Here is a 15,500-nt window from a genome sequence, read left to right as displayed (position 1 = left end):
ATCCCCATTAGTTCCTGTCAAGGCAGCAGCTACTCTTCCTGGGGTTTATTATGGATCCCCATTAGTTCCTGCCAAGGCAGCAGCTACTCTTCCTGGGGTTTATTATGGATCCCCATTAGTTCCTGCCAAGGCAGCAGCTACTCTTCCTGGGGTTTATTATGGATCCCCATTAGTTCCTGCCAAGGCAGCAGCTACTCTTCCTGGGGTTTATTATGGATCCCCATTAGTTCCTGTCAAGGCAGCAGCTACTCTTCCTGGGGTTTATTATGGATCCCCATTAGTTCCTGTCAAGGCAGCAGCTACTCTTCCTGGGGTCCAGCAAAATTAAGGCAGTTAGACATTTTTTTAAACATTACAATACATTCACATCAGATTTTACAACACATTACGTGTGTGTCCTCAGGCCCCTACTCCACTACCACATATCTAAAACATAAAATCCATGTGTACATGTGTGTATAGTGCTATCATAGTATGCTATCATGTGTATAGGTGTGTCTGTGCCTGTGTGTGTCTCTTCACAGTCCCCGCTGTTCCATGAGGTGTATTTTTATCTGTTTTTCAAATCTGATTTTACTGCTGCATCAGTTACCTGATATGGAATAGAGTTCCATGTAGTCATGTCTCTATGTAGTACTGTGGAATAGAGTTCCATGTAGTCATGGCTCTATGTAGTACTGTGGAATAGAGTTCCATGTAGTCATGGCTCTATGTAGTACTGTGGAATAGAGTTCCATGTAGTCATGGCTCTATGTAGTACTGTGGAATAGAGTTCCATGTAGTCATGGCTCTATGTAGTACTGGGTGCCTCCTATAGTCTGTTCTGGACTTGGGGACTGTGAAGAGACCTCTGGTGGCATGTCTTGTGGGGTATGGATGGGTGTCTTGTGGGGTATGGATGGGTGTCCTGTGGGGTATGGAGGGTGTCCTGTGGTGTATGGATGGGTGTCCTGTGGGGTATGGATGGGTGTCTTGTGGGGTATGGAGGGTGTCCTGTGGGGTATGGATGGGTGTCCTGTGGGGTATGGATGGGTGTCCTGTGGGGTATGGATGGGTGTCCTGTGGGGTATGGATGGGTGTCCTGTGGGGTAGGGATGGGTGTCCTGTGGGGTACGGATGGGTGTCCTGTGGGGTATGGATGGGTGTCCTGTGGGGTAGGGATGGGTGTCTTGTGGGGTCAATGTTATCAGTGCATCTTTTCCACAAAATCAATCACGTGTGTGTGTGTGTGTGTGTGTGTGTGTGTGTGTGTGTGTGTGTGTGTGTGTGTGTGTGTGTGTGTGTGTGTGTGTGTGTCTGTGTGTGTGTGTGTGGTGTGTGTAGGTGCGGGCCAGAGCACAAGGTGGGCTGGAGGCCTTCACCACCGTCTTCGTCAACATCCTAGACATGAACGACCTTCGACCTCTGTTTGCCCCGACCTCCTACTCCTTCGTGGTCCCCGAGGGCTCTCCGCTGGGCGCCAGCGTTGGCAGGGTAACGGCCACGGACGCAGACGTCGGATCCAACGGGCAGTTTTACTACTTCTTCAGGTATTGGTGTCGTTCCTCTGTCCTCCTCCTGTTGTTTTTACATTAAATTCGTTATGGGGTATGTAATCCATGTTAAATTCATTATGGGGTATGTAATCCATGTTAAATTCATTATGGGGTATGTAATCCATGTTAAATTCATTATGGGGTATTTAATCCATGTTAAATTCATTATGGGGTATTTAATCCATGTTAAATTCATTATGGGGTATTTAATCCATGTTAAATTCATTATGGGGTATTTAATCCATGTTAAATTCGTTATGGGGTATGTAATCCATGTTAAATTCATTATGGGGTATTTAATCCATGTTAAATTCATTATGGGGTATTTAATCCATGTTAAATTCATTATGGGGTATTTAATCCATGTTAAATTCATTATGGGGTATTTAATCCATGTTAAATTCATTATGGGGTATGTAATCCATGTTACATTCATTATGGGGTATTTAATCCACGTTAAATTCATTATGGGGTATTTAATCCATGTTAAATTCATTATGGGGTATTTAATCCATGTTACATTCATTATGGGGTATTTAATCCATGTTAAATTCATTATGGGGTATTTAATCCATGTTAAATTCATTATGGGGTATTTAATCCATGTTAAATTCATTATGGGGTATTTAATCCATGTTACATTCATTATGGGGTATTTAATCCATGTTAAATTCATTATGGGGTATGTAATCCATGTTAAATTCATTATGGGGTATTTAATCCATGTTAAATTCATTATGGGGTATGTCATACATGTTAAATTCATTATGGGGTATTTAATCCATGTTAATTTCATTATGGGGTATGTAATCCATGTTAAATTCATTATGGGGTATTTAATCCATGTTAAATTCATTATGGGGTATGTAATCCATGTTAAATTCATTATGGGGTATTTAATCCATGTTAAATTCATTATGGGGTATTTAATCCATGTTAAATTCATTATGGGGTATTTCATCCATGTTAAATTCATTATGGGGTATGTAATCCATGTTAAATTCATTATGGGGTATTTAATCCATGTTAAATTCATTATGGGGTATTTAATCCATGTTAAATTCATTATGGGGTATGTAATCCATGTTAAATTCATTATGGGGTATTTAATCCATGTTAAATTCATTATGGGGTATTTAATCCATGTTAAATTCATTATGGGGTATTTAATCCATGTTAAATTCATTATGGGGTATGTAATCCATGTTAAATTCATTATGGGGTATTTAATCCATGTTAAATTCATTATGGGGTATGTAATCCATGTTAAATTCATTATGGGGTATTTAATCCATGTTAAATTCATTATGGGGTATTTAATCCATGTTAAATTCATTATGGGGTATTTAATCCATGTTAAATTCATTATGGGGTATTTAATCCATGTTCAGGCTGTAACACAACAACAACACAACAACATGTGGAAGGGTGTGAATGCTTTGTGAAGAACCCTGTATGTTTGGGAAGCACTTTGCACTGCATAGTGCTTTACCAAATATAAGGCAAGTAAGTATGCCTTGTCAGAGTCAGAACGACCCATTGTAAGAAATGTGCTTTATAGAATAAAGTTTGATGTGACTTGTCCCCAGGGAGCGTGTGGAGCTGTTCTCGGTGCACCCCACCAGTGGGGTTGTGACCCTGACGGGCCAGCCAATAACGGGGCAGCGGATGGAGCTGGAGGTACGAGCGGTGGACCGAGGGATAAAGCTCTACGGGACCAACGGGGTCAGCAGCACCGCTAAGGTATCTCTAGTTCCTGTTCTGTCCAACGGGGTCAGCAGCACCGCTAAGGTATCTCTAGTCCCTGTTCTGTCCAACGGGGTCAGCAGCACCGCTAAGGTATCTCTAGTTCCTGTTCTGTCCAACGGAGTCAGCAGCACCGCTAAGGTATCTCTAGTTCCTGTTCTGTTCAACGGGGTCAGCAGCACCGCTAAGGTATCTGTAGTTCCTGTTCTGTCCAACGGGGTCAGCAGCACCGCTAAGGTATCTCTAGTCCCTGTTCTGTCCAACGGGGTCAGCAGCACCGCTAAGGTATCTCTAGTCCCTGTTCTGTCCAACGGGGTCAGCAGCACCGCTAAGGTATCTCTAGTTCCTGTTCTGTCCAACGGGGTCAGCAGCACCCCTAAGGTATCTCTAGTTCCTGTTCTGTCTGACCGAGTCACTAGCACCGCTAAGGTATCTCTAGTTCCTGTTCTGTCCAACGGGGTCAGCAGCACCGCTAAGGTATCTCTAGTTCCTGTTCTGTCCAACGGGGTCAGCAGCACCGCTAAGGTATCTCTAGTTCCTGTTCTGTCCAACGGGGTCAGCAGCACCCCTAAGGTATCTCTAGTTCCTGTTCTGTCCAACGGGGTCAGCAGCACCGCTAAGGTATCTGTAGTTCCTGTTCTGTCCAACGGGGTCAGCAGCACCGCTAAGGTATCTCTAGTTCCTGTTCTGTCTGACCGAGTCACTAGCACCGCTAAGGTATCTCTAGTTCCTGTTCTGTCTGACCGAGTCACTAGCACCGCTGAGGTATCTCTAGTTCCTGTTCTGTCTGACCGAGTCACTAGCACCGCTAAGGTATCTCTAGTTCCTGTTCTGTCTGACCGAGTCACTAGCACCGCTAAGGTATCTCTAGTTCCTGTTCTGTCTGACCGAGTCACTAGCACCCCTAAGGTATCTCTAGTTCCTGTTCTGTCTGACCGAGTCACTAGCACCGCTAAGGTATCTCTAGTTCCTGTTCTGTCTGACCGAGTCACTAGCACCGCTAAGGTATCTCTAGTCCCTGTTCTGTCCGACCGAGTCACTAGCACCGCTAAGGTATCTCAAGTTCCTGTTTTGTCCGACCAGGGACTAGAAGGTTAAGATAAGCGAGCTAGCAGCCTGCAGGTTGCTAGTTCAATCCCCGGGTCGGGCAAACACAACAAAACAAATGTATTGTATGTATTGTATGTATTGTGTGTAAGTATTGTATCTATGACGGGCCTGGACATGTACTGGCTTAAGCAGGGGGACACGTCTGGCACTGCAGGATTTGAGTCCCTGGTGGCGTAGTGTGTTACTGATGGTAGGCTTTGTTACTTTGGTCCCAGCTCTCTGCAGGTCATTCACTAGGTCCCCCTGTGTAACGGTTTTCTTCGTGAGAAGGAGAGTCGGACCAAAATGCAGCGTGTAGATTGCGATCCATGTTTTAATGAACAAACGTAAAACACGAATCAGTACAAACACTACAAAATAAAGAACGTGATGAACGTAACGAAAACCTAAACAGCCCTATCTGGCGAAAACACATAGACAGGAACAATCACCCACAAACACACAGTGAAACCCAGGCTACCTAAATATGGTTCCCAATCAGAGACAATGACGAACACCTGCCTCTGACTGAGAACCATATCAGGCTGAACATAGAAATAGACAAACAAGACATGAAACATAGAATACCCACTCAGATCACACCCTGACCAATCAAAACATAGAAAATACAAAGTAAACTATGGTCAGGGCGTGACAGTACCCCCCCCCCAAGGTGCGGACTCCGGCCGCAAAACCTGAACCTATAGGGGAGGGTCTGGGTGGGCATCTGTCCGCGGTGGCGGCTCTGGCGCTGGACGTGGACCCCACTCCATAACAGTTTTAATCCCCTCCTAAACGTCCCTAAATAGGTTACCCACCACAATGATAACATGGGACAGAGGGACAGCTCGGGACAGAGGTAACTCGGGACAGATGGGTAGCTCAGCACTGAGAGGAAGCTCAGCACTGAGAGGAAGCCCAGGCAGGTAGTAGAAACTACCAGAACCTGGCTGGCTGGCGGTTTCAGCAGATCCTGGTCGACTAGCAGATCTGGAAGAATCTGGTCGACTGGCGGATCTGGGAGAATCTGGTCGACTGGCGGATCTGGGAGAATCTGGTCGACTGGCGGATCTGGGAGAATCTGGTCGACTGGCGGATCTGGGAGAATCTGGTCGACTGGCGGATCTGGGAGAATCTGGACGACTGGCAGATCTGAGAGAGTCTGGACGACTGGCAGATCTGGAAGAGTCTGGACGACTGGCAGATCTGGAAGAGTCTGGTCGACTGGCAGATCTGGAAGAGTCTGGTCGACTGGCAGATCTGGAAGAGTCTGGTCGACTGGCAGATCTGGAAGAGTCTGGTCGACTGGCAGATCTGGAAGAGTCTGGTCGACTGGCAGATCTGGAAGAGTCTGGTCGACTGGCAGATCTGGAAGAGTCTGGACGACGGGCAGATCTGGAAGAGTCTGGTCGACGGGCAGATCTGGAAGAGTCTGGTCGACTGGCAGATCTGGAAGAGTCTGGACGACTGGCAGATCTGGAAGAGTCTGGACGACTGGCAGATCTGGAAGAGTCTGGACGACTGGCAGATCTGGAAGAGACTGGTCGACACAGACTGGCTGCTCTGGCTGCTCCATGCTGACTGACAGCTCTGGCTGCTCCATGCTGGCAGACTGCTCTGGCTGCTCCATGCTGACTGGCAGCTCTGGCTGCTCCATGCTGACTGGCGGCCCTGGCTGCTCTGGCTGCTCCATGCTGACTGACAGCTCTGGCTGCTCTGGCTGCTCCATGCTGACTGGCGGCCCTGGCTGCTCTGGCTGCTCCATGCTGACTGGCGGCCCTGGCTGCTCCATGCTGACTGGCGGCCCTGGCTGCTCCCTGCTAACTGGCGGCCCTGGCTGCTCCCTGCTAACTGGCGGCCCTGGCTGCTCCTTACAAACTGGCAGCTCCGGCGGCTCCTTACAAACTGGCAGCTCTGGCGGCTCCTTGCAGACTGGCAGCTTTGGCAGCATCCTGCAGACTGGCAGCTCTGGCGGCTCCTTGCAGACTGGCAGCTCCTTGCAGACTGGCAGCTCTATGCATACTGGCAGCTCCTTGCTGACTGGCAGCTCTATACAAACTTGCAGCTCCATGCAGACTGGCAGCTCCTTGCAGACTGGCAGCTCCTTGCAGACTGGCAGCTCCTTGCAGACTGGCAGCTCCATGCTGACTGGCTGCTCCATGCTGACTGGCGGCCCTGGCTGCTCCATGCTAACTGGCAGCTCTTGCGGCTCCTTGCAGACTGGCAGCTCTGGCGGCTCCTTGCAGACTGGCAGCTTTAGCGGCATCCTGCAGACAGGCAGCTCTGGCGGCTCCTTGCAGACTGGCAGCTCCATGCAGACTGACAGCTCCTTGCAGGCTGGCAGCTCCTTGCAGACTGGCAGCTCCTTGCAGACTGGCAGCTCCTTGCAGACTGGCAGCTCAGGCTGCTCCATGCAGACTGGCAGTTCTGGCTGCGCTGAACAGGCGGGAGACTCCGACAGCGCAGGAGAGGAGAGAGGCTCCGGCTGCGCTGAACAGGCGGGAGACTCCGGCAGCGCAGGAGAGGAGAGAGGCTCTGGCTGCGCTGAACAGGCGGGAGACTCCGGCAGCGCAGGAGAGGAGAGAGGCTCTGGCTGCGCTGAACAGTCGGGAGACTCCGATAGCGCAGTAGAGAAGAGAGGCTCTGGCTGCGCTGAACAGGCGGGAGACTCCGATAGCGCAGTAGAGAAGAGAGGCTCTGGATGCGCTGAACAGGCGGGAGACTCCGGCAGCGCTGTAGAGAAGGAAGGCTCTAACAGCGCTAAACAGGCGGGAGACTCCGACAGCGCTGGAGAGGAGGAGGGCTCCGACAGCGCTGGACAGGCGAGGCGCACTGTAGGCCTGATGCGTGGTGCTGGCACAGGACGTGCAAGGCTAGGGATGGGCACAGGAGGCCTGATGTGTGAGACTGGAACCAACTTCACCAGCCGACTAAAACGGACCTCAGGACGAGTATGGAGCGCTAACCCAGGTGCCATCAAATCCCTGACACGTTCCGTCAGGCGAATTCTATGCAAAATGCACCAACACAGCAACTCCCTCATTTCTCTCTCCTCCAATTTCCCCATTAACTCCTTCACAGTCTCTGTTTCGCTCACCTCCAACACCGGCTCTGGTTCTGGTCTCCTCCTTGGCTCCTCACGATAAACAGGAAGAGTTGGCTCAGGTCTGGCTCCTGACTCTGCCACACTCTCCCTGAGCCCCCCCCCAAGAAATTTTTGGGGGTGACTATGGGGCCTCCGTCCGCGCCGCCTTGCTTGCTTAGCAAACTCCATTCTCCTATATCCTTCCGCGCACTGCTCCATCGAATCCCAGGCGGGCTCCGGCACTCTCCCTGGGTCGGCCGCCCACCTGTCGATCTCCTCCCAAGTCGTATACTCCATACTGTACTCCTCTTTGGGCTGCGCCTGTTGTTTCTTCTCTCGCTGCACCTTTGGGCGGCTACACTCCCCTGGTTTAGCCCAGGGTCCTCTCCCGTCGAGGATTTCCTCCCATGTCCAGAAATCCTTATTGCGCATCTCCTCGCGCTGCTCCTGCCTGTTGACACGCTGCTTGGTCCCTTTGGTGTGGGTGATTCTGTAACGGTTTTCTTCGTGAGAAGGAGAGTCGGACCAAAATGCAGCGTGTAGATTGCGATCCATGTTTTAATGAACAAACGTAAAACACGAATCAGTACAAACACTACAAAATAAAGAACGTGATGAACGTAACGAAAACCTAAACAGCCCTATCTGGCGAAAACACATAGACAGGAACAATCACCCACAAACACACAGTGAAACTCAGGCTACCTAAATATGGTTCCCAATCAGAGACAATGACGAACACCTGCCTCTGACTGAGAACCATATCAGGCTGAACATAGAAATAGACAAACAAGACATGAAACATAGAATACCCACTCAGATCACACCCTGACCAATCAAAACATAGAAAATACAAAGTAAACTATGGTCAGGGCGTGACACCCTGTGTGGTTCTGGGATTTTTGCTCACCGTTCTTGTGATCATTTTGACCCCACGGGGTGAGATCTTGCGTGGAGCCTCAGATCGAGGGAGATTATCAGTGGTTTTGTGTGTCTTCCATTTCCTAATAATTGCTCCCACAGTTGATTTCTTCAAACCAAGCTGCTTACCTATTGCAGATTCAGTCTTCCCAGCCTGGTGCAGGTCTACAATGTTGTTTCTGGTGTCCTTTGACAGCTCTTTGGTCTTGGCCACAGTGAAGTTTGGAGTGTGACTGTTTGAGGTTGTGGACAGGTGTCTTTTATACTGATAAGTTCAAACAGGTGCCATTAATACAGGTAACGAGTGGAAGACACAGGAGCCTCTTAAAGAAGAAGTTACAGGTCTGTGAGAGCCAGAAATCTTGCTTGTTTGTAGGTGACCAAATACTTATTTTCCACCATAATTTGCAAATAAATTCATTAAAAATCCTACAATGTGATTTTCTGGATTTTTTTCATAGTTGAAGTGTACCTATGATGAACATTACAGGCCTCTCTCATAATTTTAAGTGGGAGAACTTGCACAATTGGTTGCTGACTAAATACTTCTTTGCCCCACTGTATGTATATATATATATATATGTATGTATGTATGTATTGTATTGTATGTATGTATGTATGTATTGTATGTACTGTATGTATGTGCGTATGTATGTTCGTATGTTTGTGTGTATGTATGTGTACCTGGAGGTGTTAGAAAACACATAAGGCTCATTTCTATTCTACTCAATGGACAATGAAGTTATATTCTATTTTCCTCTATGTTTTATCCTCTCGGTTTTATTTGTACTTTGACATTTGTCTTTAACTGTTTGATCGTTTTATCCAAAAATCTGTCATTCAATCAATAAATCCAGGTGGTCCTGACGGTTGAACCGGTGAATGAGTTTTCTCCGGTGCTGTCTATGGTGGCCCTGGTGCCATCGTGGTTGGACCAAGACCCTGTGTTTGCTGTGGTCACGGTGGAGGACCAGGATGAGGGGGTGTGCGGGGACATCGAGTGGGTCTCCATCGTCGAGGGGGACCCACTGGAACAGTTTAAGGTGGACCGCTCTCCGGTCGGGAACGAGTACAAGGTAGTCCTCTCCTCTCCTCCTCTCCTCTCCTCTCCTCTCCTCTCCTCTCCTCTCCTCTCCTCTCCTCTCCTCTCCTCTCCTCTTCTCTCCTCTCGTCTCCTCTTCTCTCCTCTCGTCTCCTCCCCTTCTTTTATCTCTTCTAATCTCCTCTTCTCCTCCCATCCCTAGGTGAAGACGTCAGAGCCCGTGGACTGGAAGAAGTTTCCATACGGTTGTAACCTGACCCTCCAGGCTAAAGACAGAGGAACCCCTCCTTTGTTCTCCAACACTCAGGTGGTCCAGGTGTTAGTTAGAAAACCTCAGGCTCTCCAGGTGAGTCATTTGACGGTCGTGTCTTCATTCAATTTCATTTTCATTGTTTTAGCTTTTCCCTCTCTCTGCTGTTCAGTGTCTTTTTAAATGTGTCTGAGTTTTTTATTTTTTGTTCTAGTGAACAATACCATAACAACACCATAACAATACCATAACAATACCATAACAACACCATAACAACACCATATCAACACCAACACAATATCGTCACAACACCATCGAAACACCATCACAACACCACCACAATACCATAACAATACCATAACAACACCATAACAATACCATAACAACACCATATCAACACCATATCAACACCATAACAACACCATATCAACACCAACAAAATATCGTCACAACACCATATCAACACCATAACAACACAATATCAACACCATAACAACACCAACACAATATCGTCACAACACCATATCAACACCATAACAACACAATATCAACACCATATCAACACCAACACAATATCGTCACAACACCATATCAACACCATAACAACACAATATCAACACCAACACAATATCGTCACAACACCATCGAAACACCATCACAACACCACCACAATACCATAACAATACCATAACAACACCATAACAACACCATAACAATACCATAACAACACCATAACAACACCATAACAATATCGTCACAACACCATCGAAACACCATCACAACACCACCACAATACCATAACAATACCATAACAACACCATAACAACACCATAACAATACCATAACAACACCACAACAACACCATAACAATATCGTCACAACACCATAACAACACCATAACAACACCATAACAATACCATAACAACACCATAACAACACCATAACAATACCATAACAACACCACAACAACACCATAACAATATCGTCACAACACCATAACAACACCAAAACAACACCATAACAACACCAAAACAACACCATAACAACACCATCACAACACCATAACAACACCATCACAATACCATAACAACACCATCACAACACCATAACAACACCATCACAATACCATAACAACACCTTCACAACACCATAACACCATCACAATACCATAACAACACCATCACAACACCATAACAACACAATATCAACACCATATCAACACCAACACAATATCGTCACAACACCATATCAACACCATAACAACACAATATCAACACCAACACAATATCGTCACAACACCATCGAAACACCATCACAACACCACCACAATACCATAACAATACCATAACAACACCATAACAACACCATAACAATACCATAACAACACCATAACAACACCATAACAATATCGTCACAACACCATCGAAACACCATCACAACACCACCACAATACCATAACAATACCATAACAACACCATAACAACACCATAACAATACCATAACAACACCACAACAACACCATAACAATATCGTCACAACACCATAACAACACCATAACAACACCATAACAATACCATAACAACACCATAACAACACCATAACAATACCATAACAACACCACAACAACACCATAACAATATCGTCACAACACCATAACAACACCAAAACAACACCATAACAACACCAAAACAACACCATAACAACACCATCACAACACCATAACAACACCATCACAATACCATAACAACACCATCACAACACCATAACAACACCATCACAATACCATAACAACACCTTCACAACACCATAACACCATCACAATACCATAACAACACCATCACAACACCATAACAACACCATCACAACACCATAACAATATCATAACAATATCATAACAACAAAGCCATTTTAATTACACAATGCTCCTATTTTATACCAATAGATAAGCTCGATGTAGTTCACTTTGGTATAACAGCAAGAAAACACACATTGTGACTTGACTTTCCAGGTGAGATTTGATAAACAGCTCTACCAGGTGAGACTGAGTGAGATAGCGCCGCCTGGCACCATCATAGTGGAAGTGCGGATCACCCCAGGCCCTCCCAACGTCAACTACAGCTTCAGCACCTTCTCTGCCTCACCGTACTTCCTCATCAACCCTCTGACCGGGGTCATCACTACGACAACCCCTCTGACCAGCCTATCGCAGGACGTTGTGGAGCTGGAGGTGTTGGAGCAGGGCAGTAAACTCAGAACCAGGGTCCAGGTGATTTTAATGTGTTTGATCTGATTTGTAATATGTTGTTGTTGTTGTCGTCTTTGTTGACAAACAAATCTGATCTTCTCTTCTGTTTGTATCTCATCTTTAACTCAGGTCACCATAGAGGACGCAAACGGCAACACGCCCACGTTCGCCAGGCCGGCGTACGACGTGTCAATCGAAGAGACCATGCCGGTCGGCACGGTGATCTTGGTGGTGTCGGCGGTGGACGATGACAAAGGGGAGAACGGGTGTATCACCCACAGCATTGCTGGACTTCAGGCGCTACCCTTCACCATAGATCAGGACTCAGGAGAGGTACTGTTGGGGCTGGTTGATCCTCACTGTGTGTGTATACAGTACATGCTGCAATGATTGACAAACATATCTTATTTGATCTTATCACCTTTCCTCCTGTCCTGTCCTGTCCTGTCCTGTCCTCTCCTGTCCTCTCCTCTCCTCTCCTCATCTCCCCTCTTCTCTCAGCTGAGGACCACTAGAGAGCTGGACTACGAGACTTCATCTGATCTCTACATGTTCTCCGTCCGGGCCTCAGACTGGGGTTCTCCATACCGGCGGGAGAACGAGGTCAACGTGACAGTGCGCCTCATCAACGTAAATGACAACAGACCTTTGTTTGAGAGGGTTGGCTGCCGAGGGATGATCGAACAGGACTTCCCTGTAGGCCAGAACATCGTCACCATGTCAGCTGTGGGTAGGTAACCCAGAGGCAAAATCATGTGTCCAACTCCAGTCCTCGAGGAATGAGTGTCTGTGGGTTTTCACGCCTCCCTTGTACTTGATTGATCATTGTCAATAACCACGTTCGACATCTTTTTGTTTCAGTAAAAGAAATTATGCGAGAAATGGTGGAGGAAATGCCTTTATGCGCAAATATTGTCAAATCATAAGAAAACTTGGGAGTCACGCGATGATATGTTGTGTGGTCGTCTCAGTATGACTCGGGGAAACCATGCAGTTTATTAGGTTACAGATTAAATACATGATGATGAACTTCACCGGGGGGGGGGGGGGGGGGGGGGGGGAATGAACGTTCCTGGTGATGAACTTCACCGGGGGGGGTGAACGTTCCTGGTGATGAGCTTGATGCTCCTTTCCAATAAATATCAAGGGTCTTATTCTGGTGACACGATGATCGATGCTTGACTGCCGTTTGACAAAAAAAAACATTCTCACTCTTATCCATAATAATCTCATCCTGTAGACTAGCCCCACTGTATCTGTGAGCTGTAATCTAGACTAGCCCCACTGTATCTGTGAGCTGTAATCTAGACTAGCCCCACTGTATCTGTGAGCTGTAATCTAGACTAGCCCCACTGTATCTGTGAGCTGTAATCTAGACTAGCCCCACTGTATCTGTGAGCTGTAATCTAGACTAGCCCCACTGTATCTGTGAGCTGTAATCTAGACTAGCCCCACTGTATCTGTGAGCTGTAATCTAGACTAGCCCCACTGTATCTGTGAGCTGTAATCTAGACTAGCCCCACTGTATCTGTGAGCTGTAATCTAGACTAGCCCCACTGTATCTGTGAGCTGTAATCTAGACTAGCCCCACTGTATCTGTGAGCTGTAATCTAGACTAGCCCCACTCTAGCTGTAATCTAAACTAGCCCCACTGTATCTGTGAGCTGTAATCTAGACTAGCCCCACTGTATCTGTGAGCTGTAATGTAGACTAGCCCCACTGTATCAGTGAGCTGTTGGCTAGAGGGGCACGTGCTGCGATCAGAGTGGGTATATTATAATGTGACAGTTTTTGTAGCGATACCATCAGTAGAGTGGAAAAGGTGATGGAAACACTTTGACCTTTAGATTTTTATTTGGTACATAAAAACTGAAACGGAAAAGTATGTTTTATGTGCCCTACGTCATTTTAGCCAACAAGTCAGTTTGGTGGAAACACTGGTAGGAAACAAGTCAGTTTGGTGGAAACACTGGAGGGAAACAAGTCCGTTTGGTGGAAACACTGGAGGGAAACAAGTCAGTTTGGTGGAAACACTGGAGGGAAACAAGTCTGTTTGGTGGAAACACTGGGGGGAAACTAGTCAGTTTGGTGGAAACACTGGAGGGAAACAAGTCAGTTTGGTGGAAACACTGGAGGGAAACTAGTCAGTTTGGTGGAAACACTGGAGGGAAACTAGTCAGTTTGGTGGAAACACTGAGGCTGAAACAAGTCAGTTTGGTGGAAACACTGTAGGGAAACTAGTCAGGTTGGTGGAAACACTGAGGCTGAAACAAGTCAGTTTGGTGGAAACACTGAAGGGAAACTAGTCAGGTTGGTGGAAACACTGAGGCTGAAACAAGTCAGTTTGGTGGAAACACTGAAGGGAAACTAGTCAGGTTGGTGGAAACACTGGGGGGAAACTAGTCAGTTTGGTGGAAACACTGAGGGGAAACAAGTCAGTTTGGTGGAAACACTGGAGGGAAACTAGTCAGTTTGGTGGAAACACTGGAGGGAAACTAGTCAGTTTGGTGGAAACACTGAGGCTGAAACAAGTCAGTTTGGTGGAAACACTGAAGGGAAACTAGTCAGGTTGGTGGAAACACTGAGGCTGAAACAAGTCAGTTTGGTGGAAACACTGAAGGGAAAATAGTCAGGTTGGTGGAAACACTGAGGCTGAAACAAGTCAGTTTGGTGGAAACACTGAAGGAAAACTAGTCAGGTTGGTGGAAACACTGAGGCTGAAACAAGTCAGTTTGGTGGAAACACTGAAGGGAAACTAGTCAGGTTGGTGGAAACACTGAGGCTGAAACAAGTCAGTTTGGTGGAAACACTGAAGGAAAACTAGTCAGGTTGGTGGAAACACTGAGGCTGAAACAAGTCAGTTTGGTGGAAACACTGGAGGGAAACTAGTCAGGTTGGTGGAAACACTGGAGGGAAACTAGTCAGTTTGGTGGAAACACTGGAGGGAAACTAGTCAGTTTGGTGGAAACACTGAGGCTGAAACAAGTCAGGTTGGTGGAAACACCACTGGTGGGAAAATGCTCATATTTTAGAATGTTCGCATGAAAATCTGTCGCCAATTGGATGGAAACCAAACTAGTTAGGGACTCCCCACACCAGCAGAAGGACCTGATTTTTTTATTTTCTTCCGGTCTATGTTTTGTTTCAGAGCTGGGTTTTATTTGAATGTTACCATCCACCAGCATGGTATTGTTTATTAATTAGTTCATTATTAATCAGAAACAGCTGCACAGTTCTTCCTCTTTGCGAGTCCGTAATTTCCGATCTCCCACTTGGATCGCAGCACAACCAACCTATGGGTCAAATAGGGGTTTAGTCCCATAGTATAAATATAGTATAATAGTATAAATATTGTATAATAGTATAAATATAGTATAATGGTATAAATATAGTATAATAGTATAAATATAGTATAATGGTATAAATATAGTATAATAGTATAAATATAGTATAATGGTTTAAATATAGTATAATGGTATAAATATAGTATAATAGTATAAATATAGTTTAATAGTATAAATATAGTATAATAGTATAAATATAGTATACATATAGTATAATAGTATAAATATAGTATAATAGTATAA

At 46.2% G+C, this 15,500-nt stretch overlaps 1 protein-coding gene across 1 annotated transcript in view; it reads left to right on the top strand.

Moving 5' to 3' along the window:
- The window catches only part of LOC110510923 (protocadherin Fat 3), a 313,201-nt gene that overhangs the window by 2,803 nt on the left and 294,898 nt on the right, over nt 1-15,500 (top strand). The window contains exons 3-9 of the mRNA XM_036967730.1: nt 1,324-1,529; nt 3,125-3,278; nt 9,234-9,452; nt 9,621-9,764; nt 11,677-11,934; nt 12,043-12,246; nt 12,415-12,643. Coding sequence (XP_036823625.1) covers nt 1,324-1,529; nt 3,125-3,278; nt 9,234-9,452; nt 9,621-9,764; nt 11,677-11,934; nt 12,043-12,246; nt 12,415-12,643 — 1,414 coding nt within the window. The remainder of the gene's footprint in view (nt 1-1,323; nt 1,530-3,124; nt 3,279-9,233; nt 9,453-9,620; nt 9,765-11,676; nt 11,935-12,042; nt 12,247-12,414; nt 12,644-15,500) is intronic.

This window comes from Oncorhynchus mykiss, chromosome Y (genome assembly GCF_013265735.2).
Source record: "Oncorhynchus mykiss isolate Arlee chromosome Y, USDA_OmykA_1.1, whole genome shotgun sequence".
In the NCBI taxonomy this organism is placed as follows: domain Eukaryota; kingdom Metazoa; phylum Chordata; class Actinopteri; order Salmoniformes; family Salmonidae; genus Oncorhynchus; species Oncorhynchus mykiss.
The sequence above is the reverse complement of the archived record's forward strand: the minus strand, read 5'-3'. Positions and strand labels throughout refer to the sequence as shown.